The sequence below is a fragment of the Andrena cerasifolii genome, chromosome 14 (genome assembly GCF_050908995.1).
Source record: "Andrena cerasifolii isolate SP2316 chromosome 14, iyAndCera1_principal, whole genome shotgun sequence".
Classification (NCBI taxonomy): Eukaryota; Metazoa; Arthropoda; class Insecta; order Hymenoptera; family Andrenidae; genus Andrena; species Andrena cerasifolii.
Window position 1 is genome coordinate 8,101,297 of NC_135131.1, and position 14,342 is coordinate 8,115,638.

Here is a 14,342-nt window from a genome sequence, read left to right on the forward strand (position 1 = left end):
GGAAAGCATAATTCGAAGAAGTGGAATGTGTTCTCGGCCTCGCGGTGTCGGAGGCTCGACAGAAATGTCCTTTTTGCACGTGAACATGCGTAGGGCGATCGCGAGAATGCACTTGAGCTTAAAATTGCGAATGTTTAAACGGCACGTAGACTTTTGTTCCTCGTGAACGAACATTATGGTGAATTACATGCACTTTCTAGTGGATAAGGTAAATGGCCCCATTGCAGTGAATCTAATCCTTGGAAAGCACGGATTTTGTTAACGATACCGTAGGAATAATTGAAGTGAAACATGGAGTACGATGAACGTCGGCCTTCTTAGTATTGCAACTACCTACTTCAACTAATTAGCAACAGTTTTATGTCCCCGTTCATTCATTTGGCAATTGAACATTTCTTGTTGGTCTTGTTAAGTTAGTTTACAGGTCGAAAGACTTTCGATATCAACGATCTTGGATAATGTATATTTACCTCTTATTGGATTCTGTCTGCCTTTGCGTCAATGAACAATGTTGCGATCTTGTAGTTCATTGAGACTTTCGTTTTGTCCCCTTTTACTGAATACGTGGGAGTGTAAATTGAGGAGTGACGTGGGGCAATGTTTCTGAAGTTAAGGGAGATATGGAGGTTGTGTGGTTTGGGGCAGAGGTGAGCAAAATGTTTATTTAAATAAAAATTTCGAATAACGAATAAAATTAAAAAAAAAATTATTCGTCGAATAAGAGAATTAACTTCATTCGTCAAATAATCTAAAGTTAAAGTAACTTTTATTTTATCCGTTATTTAAATAATTTTTTATTTAGTTAATGCCCAACTCTGCTTTAGGGATTGGCTACGAAGAGCTCATTTCTCTCGGGGTGGAAGCATGTAATTGACTTAAAGATTATCTTGATGTTTTCCAGCAGCAGTACATGCTTGTAAACACCTACGTTTGCGACCCCTCTTTCCACGATCAAAATGACCATACACCGTCAAGATTGTACCAAGATTAAGAAGAATAATGAATGAGAAATGGGTAACGTTGAACTCTTATTGAGAAAAGGAAACAGAGAACGCAATTCAGATAATGAATTTTCAATGTTACAGTTAAATCTATCGAATTTAATATTGATATTAAAGTATTCTATTCACCAGTGATGCAACTGCAATGCAATTTAAAATGTACCGTTAGAGACAATCGTGTCATGCAGCATTTATGTCTGATCATATATCGGGCACTTCTACTTGCTAATTTTACTTCGAGCAAGAAGCAGTCCACGAAAGTGACCGAAGCAAATATCTTCTCCAAAATCTTTACAATTCTAATTGTGCAGGGTCCCCAAGAAACGCAAACGTAGGTATTGAATTAAATTACACCCACCCAGAGAAACTCCTCTGCGAAACCAAGCACTCTATAACAAAAACAATCTCCATATCCCCCTTGGTATCACTTACAATTAATACCACCCAGTCACACTCTCAACTTTACACCCCACATCCATTGTTATACTTCCAATGGAAAGATAAGAACAATTGGCCAACAATTTTTCTTATCATCCTCATATCTGTACAGTAATGTATCTCTACTCTAATTTCTCATCTCCCCCCCCCCCCCGTATATTAATTTCCTCACATCTACTGTACCATTCGCGAACCACATAATATACACTATTTACTAGACAAATTATACCAGATCGAAGTTAGGCCTAGCAGTGCCTCGCCTTTACACTACTCTTCACAAGATAATCCATACATGGTGTAACATAGGCGATATTAGAACAAAGGGGACACAGTCGCTAATGGGAACATTTACCTGATTAGTGTATCTATATAATTTCTCCAAAATTACGTGCCATTTACTCTTAGAATACTGCCAAGATACATACAAACGCTAGCCCACCGACACACATCGTGACCCACATACATGCCAGTGAATATTATATCAGAGTGAAGTCCGGGCAAGTTCGATAGTTCTCATATTACAGACTCGAGTGATACCACGTAGAAAGAACCGCGATACAAGGTCGCTGAGATACTGGGCGTAGAGTCACTGTCATGCCCACGCCCTGACACTGATCTTACCCAATCTTATATTAGTCTCGACGCTGCTACCTCTCTTCAGCATCCGTAGACGTGCTTCGACTCTGTGTTTTCGTTTCGAGTTCCGCTGCATGGAGAATCGTCGCCTGTTTCCGTTGTAGCTGGCACCGCTGTAATTGTTACCCATCACAGAGACTTCCGTTTCGATGTGCGCTTAGGCTGGCATGCCGCTTGCCTCTCTTTCGTTTCTCCTTTACTTTCTTTGCATGCTATTCGACTGCACGACTAGTGATCACGTACCACGTCACATCGATCAACGATCAGGCAAACTTAACAATACTTTCTTCCCTTTGATATTGATTTCCAACTCGTTACATTATGTACGATCGAAATTTGTGAAGAACGCAAAGGCAGTGTCTTATTGTTTTCTTTCCTTTTTTTTTCTCTTTTCTTTTCTCTCAAAGAGATTTCTTGCCTCAGTGTGATGGCACATCTGTTCAGAAATCGAGCAAGGAGTAAGTATGAGAAATCCGCCTCGGTTTATCGTTTGATCGAAAAGGAAGAGTCGAGTATTTTTTACATCGTAAGTCGAGCGAGTAATTCGCCAAGCGGTCTAGTCTCCTATTTTTCGATTTGGCCGCAGGGCCGTGACACGTCGCGAGGAAGAAAGTGGGAATGCAGGAGGCGTCACGATTTGTTGAGTTTAGTTAGCGAACGATTAGATGTGCCACATTTTCAAAAGGGATTCTCATATTTATCAATCTTTCTGTAATCACGAAACTCTTCGTTGAAATATAATATTACGGTAGTAATCTTGCTACTGGAAAGTAATAATTCCCATTGAAGACGCACAACTGGTTCTCGATTTCAGAAAATGCACAAAAGTTACACCTGCATAAGTTGGAAGTAATACTTTGTTTAATATATAGTGCTAAGAGAGGGCAGGGGGCCTTCATTCACAGATAGCACTGATCATCACTCAATAATTCCACGATTCTTAATGAAAAAGCAACGTTTATTGCCCTGTCCTCGTGCTTTCGTAGTCGACTTGAGCTTTGCTCTAGATTTTTTACAAATCAAACCTCGGTAGATACACGAGCGCACATTTTTTATTGCAACGGTAATTCAACGTTCCCAATTTCTTCACGCGGCGTTTCGTTCCTTTGTTTCCACGCGAGCGATCGAAATTAATTAAATTGCACATACGATAATGCGTACACACTGCGTAGTCGCATAGAGACGCATACCATAGGCGCATATAAACGCATAACTAGACGCATAGAGGAACAGAATCTTTTCACCAGCGTGGAAAATATTCGTTACTATTGTCAACGATTCCCTTTTGCCCTGTAGGTAGTCGTCAACGCTTTGGTTCAAGCCATTCCATCCATTTTCAACGTGTTACTGGTGTGTCTTATTTTCTGGCTGATATTCGCCATCATGGGTGTGCAACTTTTCGCCGGCAAATACTACAAGGTATCCTGTAATTAACTATATACGAAACAATCGGGGGATCTAATTTCTGAATAGTTCAGAAGATATTGAATTAAATTTCGGAATAATTATTTATGAAGAACAGTTTGAATTGAAGTTATTATCTCAGTTATAGAAGCTTCTTGATATTTTAAATGGAAACCGATATGCAATTTCAGTGTTCTTACATCTACAAATATAATTTTTTAAATTGAGCAAATTTTACTGGAAACAGTGTTTAAAATAATGTGTGTATTAAGTACAGTGTCTAGTAAGATGCTAATCCATGGCGATGTAAGATTTATGGAGTAAAATTAGAGAGCAATGAGAAGTGGAATAGGTTCGTATCTAGTCAGACACCGCAAAGTGACTTGAAATATATCTTCCTGCAACTTTTGAACATCTGTTACTTTAAAGATTGTTTCAACTGAAAGTTATCTGTACCGATAAGGATTTTAGAAACATAAAAAAGTCACTCCAATTTCATTTTACGGGTTTGGAACGCAATATAGGAAATTCATCTATCTCTATTTCTTTCAGAAGAGCATAAAACTTTTCGATTCCTCCTTGTCAAATTACGTTAATTTCTCTATTCATTCATCATTGAAACCCGCCCTTAACCACCATCGTAACTCCCTTAAATCGAATTCTTTATTAACCCAACAATCTCTACATACTGTGACAGTGCGTCGACACGAACAAAACCACCCTGAGCTTCGAGATAATTCCCGATCGGAACGCCTGTATAGCCGAGAACTACACGTGGGAGAATTCCCCGATGAATTTCGACCACGTAGGGAAAGCCTACCTGTGCTTGTTCCAAGTGGCCACGTTCAAAGGATGGATTCAGATCATGAACGACGCCATCGATTCCAGGGAAGTGAGTATACCACGTTGCGCCAGCACACCCGCGTTTACAGGGTATGTACCACACTGCCGCCTCCTCTGTCTATTTTCCACAGCTCAACAAGCAGCCAATCCGCGAAACGAACATCTACATGTACTTCTATTTTGTATTCTTCATTATATTCGGATCGTTTTTTACCCTTAATCTGTTCATCGGTGTGATCATCGACAACTTCAACGAGCAGAAGAAAAAGGCCGGCGGTTCCCTCGAGATGTTCATGACGGAAGATCAGAAGAAATATTACAACGCCATGAAGAAGATGGGCAGCAAGAAGCCCCTCAAGGCTATACCACGGCCGAGAGTAAGTACGGGCAATTCGCCGGCGCCGTTTCATTTAATCGAACGCTCTAACCGCCCCACTTTCTGTCCCCAGTGGAGGCCCCAGGGGATAGTGTTCGAAATAGTGACGGACAAAAAGTTCGATATGATAATCATGTTGTTCATCGGGCTGAACATGCTGACGATGACGTTGGACCATTATCAACAGACCCAGACGTTCAGCGACGTTCTAGACTATCTGAACATGATATTCATTGTGATATTCACCAGCGAGTGTCTCATGAAGATCTTCGCCCTGCGCTACCACTATTTCAAGGAGCCGTGGAACCTCTTTGATTTTGTTGTTGTTATATTGTCAATATTAGGTAATGTAATGTAATGGCTCGGTCAGTCGTATGGCACAAGTGAAACTGGCGAGACGTTGATCGTAAATGGAGCCTGTTGGCTTTTCTGCCATCATCGACACCATTATTCTACATTTCGATTAGAAACTTAGTAGTCGGCCCGGAACGATAGGCATGCCTGTTATTCAGCTCTCTCTCTCTCTCACACGCATTCTATACTGCACGCAGAACTGCATTTACTCTTGAAAGAAAAAGCGGACAGGCTCGATGTTTCACGTGTGCCGCAACGACTGGTCAGCGTCATTACGTTACGTAGCCTTACATTGATGTTGTGTCTTGATCCCTTACACCCTCTCCCCCCATCGAATCCGCCCTCCTACAGGAATGTGAACGTGTTCCCATCGTGGAATCGTCAAATACAACATTATCTTAACCATCCTCGGCTTTCCTCGCCTATCGCGCCTGATTGCGTAATCGGTATTAGAATGTAATGGTATAATGTTGTACGTGACTGGATCCACGTATCCGAATCGATGTGCAAACGGTAATTAGAGAAAGAATCGTGGTAAGAGCGGGTCTGTATCACAAAGATTTTGACTACACTGAAATTCGTAGTGTTTTTAGAGTGAACTCATCTTTTTTTTTTCTATTTTCATTCCTTCGAATGACTAACAAGCAAGAATTCATGGCATACATATCTCCTTGTACAGCACTGCTGCGTAATAGAACGAGTGATCGAGCTTTCGTCGAACTTCTCAGCCCACATCCACGAGCATCCACAGTGCATGCTTCTCCTTCTTTAAAAAATTCATAGAAAGAAACTAGAGGACGCATGTCTCCCTTTTTTTTCTCCACGGATCGTGTCTCAAACCATGCATCAGAAATGGGACATTTTTCTTTCTATTAGAGAAATTGATGAGAATAAGAAACGAGGGTGTACTAGTAATTGTGCAACGGTTAGAATAATCCTCGTTGTTATTCGTTACTGCAAACTTTTGGGATAATCGTAGGATAGGTACCTCGCTTACAAATGAATCTAGAAGGCACTACTCCACGTACATTCTATTTCTAATGAACGTATCAAGCTCTAGAGTAGCCACAATAATTAGAGATACTTAACACTCCTGCAAGTATCACCTTCCTGTGACAGAATCAGTCTGCATGACGATTAGACGAAACGTCCACTAACGTAGAGAGCACCGTGAAACGAAATGGCACAAACCCTTTCCTCTCTGATCATTATCATAGAATAGAATCGAAACTGAGCATTACTCCGTCGGTGCTAACGCTTTGCTTCTGTTCCATTTAGGTCTGGTTCTCAGTGACATTATCGAGAAGTATTTCGTCTCGCCGACGTTGCTTCGTGTAGTAAGAGTGGCGAAAGTCGGTCGTGTGCTCCGTCTCGTGAAAGGTGCCAAGGGCATTCGAACTCTCCTCTTCGCCTTGGCGATGTCGTTGCCAGCCCTCTTCAATATCTGCCTGTTACTGTTTCTGGTCATGTTCATCTTCGCGATCTTTGGCATGTCTTTCTTCATGCACGTCAAGGACAAGAGTGGGCTGGACGACGTGTACAATTTCAAGACGTTTGGACAGTCGATGATACTGCTATTCCAGGTAAAAAGATATATGTGTACAGTGGCACTCTGTGAAATGTGATTTTAAGAGCTTGCTGCGGAGGGTCTTGCAGAGTTTTTACTAGGAAACTTTAATTTCTGAACTGCATTTAGAGTTAAAGCCTCCAACCCAGATTCGCAAAAGGGAGCAATTGCACAACTCATTAATCAGTGGCGCACGCAGGATTTAATTTTGGGGAGAGCTGAGTTGAACGGATAAAAAATATTTGCAATACAAATTTGATAAAATTCATAGGCGATTATAAAAATTTATTTACAAAATAAAATCCAGTTTTACTTTCTTTTTACAAAGCTCCTGAATTACTTCAGCCGTGGTTACATTAATCTCCTTTTTCCTTCTCGGTGCGTCACTGTCATTAATGCAAATTGTAAACTAAAGCTGTACAGGACTCTCTGCAACCACTTACAAGGGACATCGCCCTGCTGTTGCGCGCCGATTTTGACGAGGTTTACGGAAATTATAGTTCTCGAAAAAATATTTTACGCGGTCGAATTAGTTATAAAAGGATGCACCATATTCGTCTAAAAGTTTTTTCACTATAGTGCATAATTTCCGAGATATTTAGGCAAACGTGTCTTTTACCCCCAAGTTTGAGGGCTGATTTCACCCCCTAGATATGGACGTCCGCCGATAAAAAAGATACGTGTGAAATATCTTTTCGAGAACTATAATCTACCTAAACCTCATCAGAATCAGAGCGCAACAGTTGCGCGATGTTTATTAGTATCATATTATCTTGTAATCGCCAAGCACATTATACTGAGCTGCTTAATTTACCAAGATGTCAACGTCTGCCGGTTGGGACGGTGTATTGGACGGCATAATAAACGAGGAGGACTGTCAGGAGCCGAACAACGAGATAGGATACCCGGGTAACTGCGGTTCCTCCACCATCGGCATCGCCTACCTCCTCTCCTACCTAGTGATCAGCTTTCTGATCGTCATCAACATGTACATCGCGGTGATCCTGGAGAATTACTCGCAGGCGACCGAGGACGTGCAGGAGGGCCTGACGGACGACGATTACGACATGTACTACGAGATCTGGCAGCAGTTCGACCCGGACGGGACGCAGTACATCAGATACGACCAGCTGTCCGACTTCCTGGACGTGCTGGAGCCGCCGCTGCAGATACACAAGCCGAACAAGTACAAGATCGTGTCGATGGACATCCCCATATGCAAAGGGGACCTGATGTTCTGCGTGGACATACTGGACGCACTGACGAAGGACTTCTTCGCCCGCAAGGGCAACCCGATCGAGGAGACAGCCGAGATCGAGGTGCAGACGCGCCCGGGCGAGACCGGCTACGAGCCGGTCTCCTCCACCCTGTGGCGGCAGCGCGAGGAGTATTGCGCGAGGCTGATCCAGAACGCCTGGAGAAAGCACAAGCAGCAGCGCCAGGGCGGGCACAGCGAGGAGAGCGACGACGCGGACACGGACCCGCGCGTCAGGCAGACCGCGGTCCTAGTAGAGAGCGATGGCTTCGTGACCAAGAACGGTCACAGGGTGGTGATCCACAGTCGATCGCCGAGCGCCACCTCCAGGACCGCGGACGTCTGATCGGCGTACGTCGACGTCACCAACAAAACCGCCGCCACCCCGTCGTTTAGCCTAGCGTCGCCGTAGCCACCGACGCGACCGCCCCGTCCGTGCGACGATCACTCCACCGCAGCATCGCCGACTAGGACGACTAGGACGACGACCTAGACACGTCGATCTCGCTACCGACAGCCGCGCCTGGCACTCCTCCCCGCTTACCAAGCTGGGGAGGGTGGGGAGGATGGAGCAACGGCCCCCGCACGGACCTCGTGCTCGCGCGAGCAAGCAGGCGAGCGAGCGCGCGCGCGCTCTCTCCATCGACAGCCTTATAGTTGTATAAAATACATTCCTCCAACGAGTTGCCTTTACAATCGACTCTAAACGCCACGATCGTTGGGAGACACGTCGTTAGTTTGAACGAGCGAGGACGACGCGATAGAACGCGAGGGAGGGAGAGACAGCGGAGCTTGCCGAGAGGGTGCTGGAAATGGATCTGCAGACTGCCGGCACGTGCAACGCGTCGAGCTTGTATCGTCCGCTCGTCGGCTGAGTTCGACCGCGGCAGCAGGCCGCACCCTGGATGGAATCAATGTGAAACGGGACGGATCGGACACGGGGAACGATAAGGATGAACACGCGAAGAGGAATCGAGGGGCGCACGCTGAACTAGTTTCGGGCGCGCGGAGGACGATCGGTGTGCTAGGACGCGCCAGCGCAACGCAACCTTCGAGCCAACTTCCCCGAACCCCAATCAGGGCTCGAAGGCTGCCGTTGGCCACGATCGGATAGATCCTTGCCCTCGATGGACTTCGTCCGCGATCCTTAACGCTTCGAATCGTAACGATCGACGATCCGCGCTGGCTGCGCTGGCTGCACGATACTCGGGAACGCGATGAAACGGAATCATATTTACGGGACGACGACGAGGACGACGACGACGAGGACGGTGACGACGACGAGGACGACAAATTGAAACGAAGACCCGCGTTGAACGGTGAGACAGTAAAATACGCCGCATCCCACGAAATCAGCGATCGTTTCATCCCTAATACAGTATAGGCCGGTTACGTAAATTCTATCCGCGATATTGGATTTTTTACATGGTTTTATCAGCGGTCCGCCAACTCGCTGAAAAGAAGAAAAAAAAAAATAAAAATAAAAATATATATAAAAATAAATGATGTTAATTCGCTGCGACGGTCGATGCTCGCGGGTGAACATTTGTTATATTCGATCGACCCTGGTCAACACGCTGTGGTGTATATCGGAGTTCTGAACTAAACTTGGATGCGAGAAGGTACGAGAAGAGAAACGACGGAACAACGGAGAAAAACATTGATGAAGAAAAAAAAAAACGAGAAGAAAAAAATAAACACGCTGATCATAACTGATGATAATAGTGAGGATGATCATAGGATGATTAAGGTAATTGATTATAATTGATGACGATGGGTGGTGAAGAAGAATGTTACAAGTGAAAGACTCACTCGTGAAATGTACGCGTAGTTACTACATTCGCTCGGCTTGAAAAAAAATTTTGCGCCATACGGTGCGCGGCTTTGTTTTATGTGGCTCCCTCCCTCTCTGCCCCGCGGCCCGCTTCGAGCCTCGACCGCTTCGGTCGTCGAGGCGCTAATCATTTGATATTCCACGTTTTACAATGAATCTGGCATTTTTTACGATCCTATCGCCTGCGCACGAATATTCTACTCAGAGGAGAGGAATCTGACGGCGATACATTGGGTGGCCCGAATTGGCAGAGCCGTTGTCCAACGAATTACCATTTACAACCCCCCTGATCGACGCGACACGATTCTTTTTCTCTCTACGGTCCTTTAGAAGGACGACTTCGTCCACGTGCCTTTACGTTTACTTCTCGCGTTAATTTGTATCCCAATTCCGCGCGCAGTCGAGGAATAGTCACGTCTGCCAGGCTGGCTACAAGGAGCAGCCACTTCGAAGTGAACTGTCCCTCCTCTTTCGCGCTAGTTCGCTCGGTTCCCCGTGTACTCGTTTCTGTAGCTGTTTGCGAAATTCGTTGAAAGTATACGAGAATCAACCGCCGCTGATGTAACGCCGTGAAAATGTAATACGATCATTGCCAAACGGGGCGGAGAGGGCGGTAGCGAATACGAATCTCGCAGTCATCATCAGCTAGGTAATTACACATTTGCAAAACTTAACACAGACACACAGTCTTACACGACGTAGTTAACGCGCTTTGGAATAAATGAATATACACGATAGTGTAATGTTATTCGAGTAATTGTAACCGACAACCGTACGCCCGTAAACCCGTCTCGCGGATAAGCGAATTAACGAACGACACGGTGGCGAGCAAGGGGATCGACGCGACTGCCCCTGTCGTGTTTCAGTGCGCACGGCCGTCCGCGGGAGACACTTCGACCAAATTACCTTGCCAATCGAGCATTTAAGACGAGTTGCTGAATAATCCTTTGAATTGGAACGCGACGTTGTTTTCCTTAGAGAAGTATCCGAAATTCAAAAGTCACCGCGTGTCGTCCCCGGGCGAGGCGGTCGCGTCGTCCGACTTCCCCGGCTGAATCGCGGATGCCAAAACGGAACGTTAAGTTTACGACGAGAAATGTTCGTTGAGATTTTAAAGCGTTACCAACTTGATGTTCGTTTGGCTTGAAATATTTATTATATAGTTTCTGTTGTATCGCCAGGCGGTTTCACGTCTCTCGGAGATTTTCTACGAGCAAAAACCAAAGGGGAGCCGCTTCGCGACAGAAGGGATGCGATTTCCCAGGCCGATTTCGAACGGGTTTACGTGCTAAACGTCGCGAGGAATCGCGCGCCTGATTGCATCGAAAGAGGCATATCGAACGATATTCTTTCTATGACCATCCCCTCAGCGCGCGGTTCTGCTGCGAGTCGATATAAATCGCATCGCGCGACACATGTAGAGACAAGCGGCGGTCACATACTTGCGTGCATCTGCTCGCTAAACCGGGTAGAACGAAAATTCGACGTTCCCTTATTTAAGATTTCGAATTCCAAGGAAACAGGGACATATATTTCTGAATCGTAGAAAACAGCTCGATGGCAAACAGAAAGAGAGAAGGATAAATAAATAATGTATTGAACGGTATTTGCTTTCGACGCGAGTGAAGAATCCACGCAAGTTTAAATTCGACCGCGCACGTAAGTACTTGATCGCCGCTCTAGGTGGCGCGATGTCAGTGTCGAGACGCGCATCGAAACGTTGATGCACGGAGATATGCGAGTGTCGCGCGGTTTTATTTCCCCATTAACGTGATTCCCCACGTGTATCTCTCTACGTATATTTAGCATACACGTAGGCGATCACGCGAATGAACGTTATCCCGACGAACTCGCGCGACGAATGTGTCGACAGCGAAGTGCATAGGGACGAAACCAAAGGAGAATGCGTGAATGGTCAGTTGTGTGTGTATGCGTGTGCGTGTGTGTTAACACGGACTGCGCGATCGTTATTTTTCTACGTTTACATCCGCGATCCTGAAGGAGAGAGAAAGAGAGAAAGAGAGATAGAGAGAGAGGAAGAAAGAAAGAAAGAAAGAAAGAAAGAACGAAAGAGAGAGAGACAGAGAGAGAAAGAGAGGGAGAGATTGAAAATGAGTATCGAGAAGGTAAAGAAGGGATAGGGATCGGCAGTGTAATTGGCACAATGGCCGGGAACAGATGTGTGGCGGTAGTGTCGACGTAAACGCGGTAACAAACGAACGTAGCAGGGATCGTTCTCGCTGGTCGAAAACGGGCGTAAAGTGGAAAGAAGCTCGCAGCTCGCTCGAAGGATTGTTTGTGAAAGACGTGGCAGGGAGACGAGGACAACGACGTGGACGACGGTTACGGACGATTACGTGAATAAGCGACGGTTTTGTTAGGCGGCGGCCGGAAAGCGGTGGAGGGGTAACCTAACCTCGCGGTAGACGGGCGACGGAAACAGCGAGAAGCAGACCGGCTAGGAAACAAAGAAATATAAAAGATGTTCATTATTTTAAGCTACGAAGGCTCAACGGAGATGAGGATCATTGTAAATTACTCGTACAAAATAATTCACACACTATCGGTGTCGAGTCCGCTTTGTCAAGTACTTTAGAGAAGCCTGTCCGAATATTAATGTCCTCGTACCTTTTCTACGTATATTATAAATTGCATTTCACGATTCTCGTCGCGGGCCATTCGACGATCCATTCGCGGGCACGCCGGGGCAACGTACCCGCGCGCGCGCGGGCTGCGTCCTCGCGACTCGTTCGTTCGCAAGGGGTCGCCGTTCCTCGACTCTGCCGAGGATCCGGCTCTCTCTTTAACGCCTTCGACTAAATCGGAGCGCGACTCCCGCCCCTCCGGGATCACGGTACCCGGCGCGATCGGTTTCGTCGCGTCCCACCTATCGTCGAGCCTCCGCAGCGACAGCGGCGCGAGAGATTGTCACGCCTAAAACGAGCAGAGTCAAGGAGTTACCGGTTGCTGTTCGCACGGGCGCGCGAGACCCGCGGAGCGTTTGTTTTGTTTCTTTATGGGGCGCGTGTTTCTGACGTCGCTTCGCAGAGGTCGGGACGATCGCGGGCGGTAACTCGCGACGGGGCACCGAGACGCGCGGAAGCGTCCGTAATTTGCAGAACGGAAACGCGACGGACGGCGACGGCGACGAAACGAAACGAATCGAGGCACGAGATCGATCGACGACGATTCATCCAACGATCGTCGGTCCTTCTTCTATCGAAGTACGACGTATCTGATGGTCCGTCCGGCTCACTCTCTGATTACTCCGATACCCCCTCTCGCCCCTTTCTTGAGTTTCGACCCTCTACACCGTGCTCTGTAATATGTGCAAATAATTCGATAATAATCAAATGTGGTTTGTACGCATATAATATACACATATATATTTTCGATACTACTTTGTCGAATGGGCAACCGCGAACTTCTAGAAAGCAATAAAAGAAAAAACACGAGAGAACGAGAGAGAGAGAGAGAGAGCGAGAAAGAGAGAGAGAGAGAGAGAGAGAGAGAGAGAGAGAGAGAGAGAGAGAGAGAGAGAGAGAGAGAGAGAACGAGAGAAAGTGACACAGGATGAGCGCGCGACCGTTAATGGCGCAAACAGGGCGTGACGAATAAACGAGATTCGAATTGTGTGCGCGTGCGCAGAAAGTGTCCCGTAACACACTGGCCTCTTTAACGATAGTAGATACAGATCTTTCGGATCGTGTAGGAATCGTTCTTCCCCTGAGAGGCGCACCAAATGAACATCGTTTCTCCTTCTTCTACGTCTTCTTCTTCCTTTTCTTCTTCTTCCTCTTCTTCTTCTTCTTCTTCTACTTCTTCTACCTTCTTCTACCTTCTTTCACTGCTGCTATTCTCGTTCTTTTTTCCGCTCCCATTATCATCTTGAACACGGCACTGCTCGATTCGCCGTGGCTGAGTGTTGGATTGAATCGCAACTTCCCCGGTCTTCAATCGTTGCCTATCGATCGTCGATAGGCATATACATTTGGCTCCGCCGAATCGGCAGTCGGTATGAAAGGAAAAGCGCGAGGAGAGGTCGAGTGGATACGCGTCTCGAAGGGTTTAAACGCGGGAACGATTAAACGGAAACCGTTCGCTCCGACCGGTCAAAATTGCTACGATCACGAGAGGGAACGAGGGGGAGGGGGGTGGACGAGTATGCATGGTGTGCTTCATTGACTTTTTTTCGTTCGTTTTACCGAAACGTACATTTAAATACCAGCTTTTGCGCGACGACGGCTGTAAGATATTAAAGAAACAAAAAAAAAATATATATATATATATATACATACATACATTATAGGGCTTTCCTTCGTTAAGCGAGGTAAGGCGAGGTTTAAACGTACTTTCTCCGTGGACGATACTGCCGTTACGCATTGTATAAATGGGAAAATGAAACTAAGTTAACTAATCGTAAATGCACGAAAATTTTCTTAAACGGATAGCGAACAAAACAAAAGGGCTTTGTAGTGTCTCGAAACTCTCGAAACTCCATTAACCTAACGTCGTCAGATAATAAATAACGATGAAGTACATAAAAGCAAAAAAAAAAATAATAATAATAATAATAATAATGATAACGAAACAAAAGATCCTAGAGCTGGGCTAAAAACAGAAAACTAAAAAAA

At 45.7% G+C, this 14,342-nt stretch overlaps 1 protein-coding gene across 35 annotated transcripts in view; it reads left to right on the top strand.

Annotated features, from left to right (window-relative positions):
• Para (sodium voltage-gated channel paralytic) overlaps positions 1–11,743 on the top strand; it is a 52,485-nt gene extending 40,742 nt beyond the window's left edge. For all 35 annotated transcript variants that reach the window (XM_076826836.1, XM_076826853.1, XM_076826837.1 and 32 more), the window contains 6 exons: positions 3,372–3,494; positions 4,177–4,371; positions 4,454–4,699; positions 4,772–5,042; positions 6,331–6,635; positions 7,438–11,743. In XM_076826836.1, the coding sequence (XP_076682951.1) occupies positions 3,372–3,494; positions 4,177–4,371; positions 4,454–4,699; positions 4,772–5,042; positions 6,331–6,635; positions 7,438–8,220 (1,923 nt within the window). In that variant the 3' untranslated portion in view covers positions 8,221–11,743. The remainder of the gene's footprint in view (positions 1–3,371; positions 3,495–4,176; positions 4,372–4,453; positions 4,700–4,771; positions 5,043–6,330; positions 6,636–7,437) is intronic.
• The last annotated feature ends 2,599 nt before the right edge of the window (positions 11,744–14,342 follow it).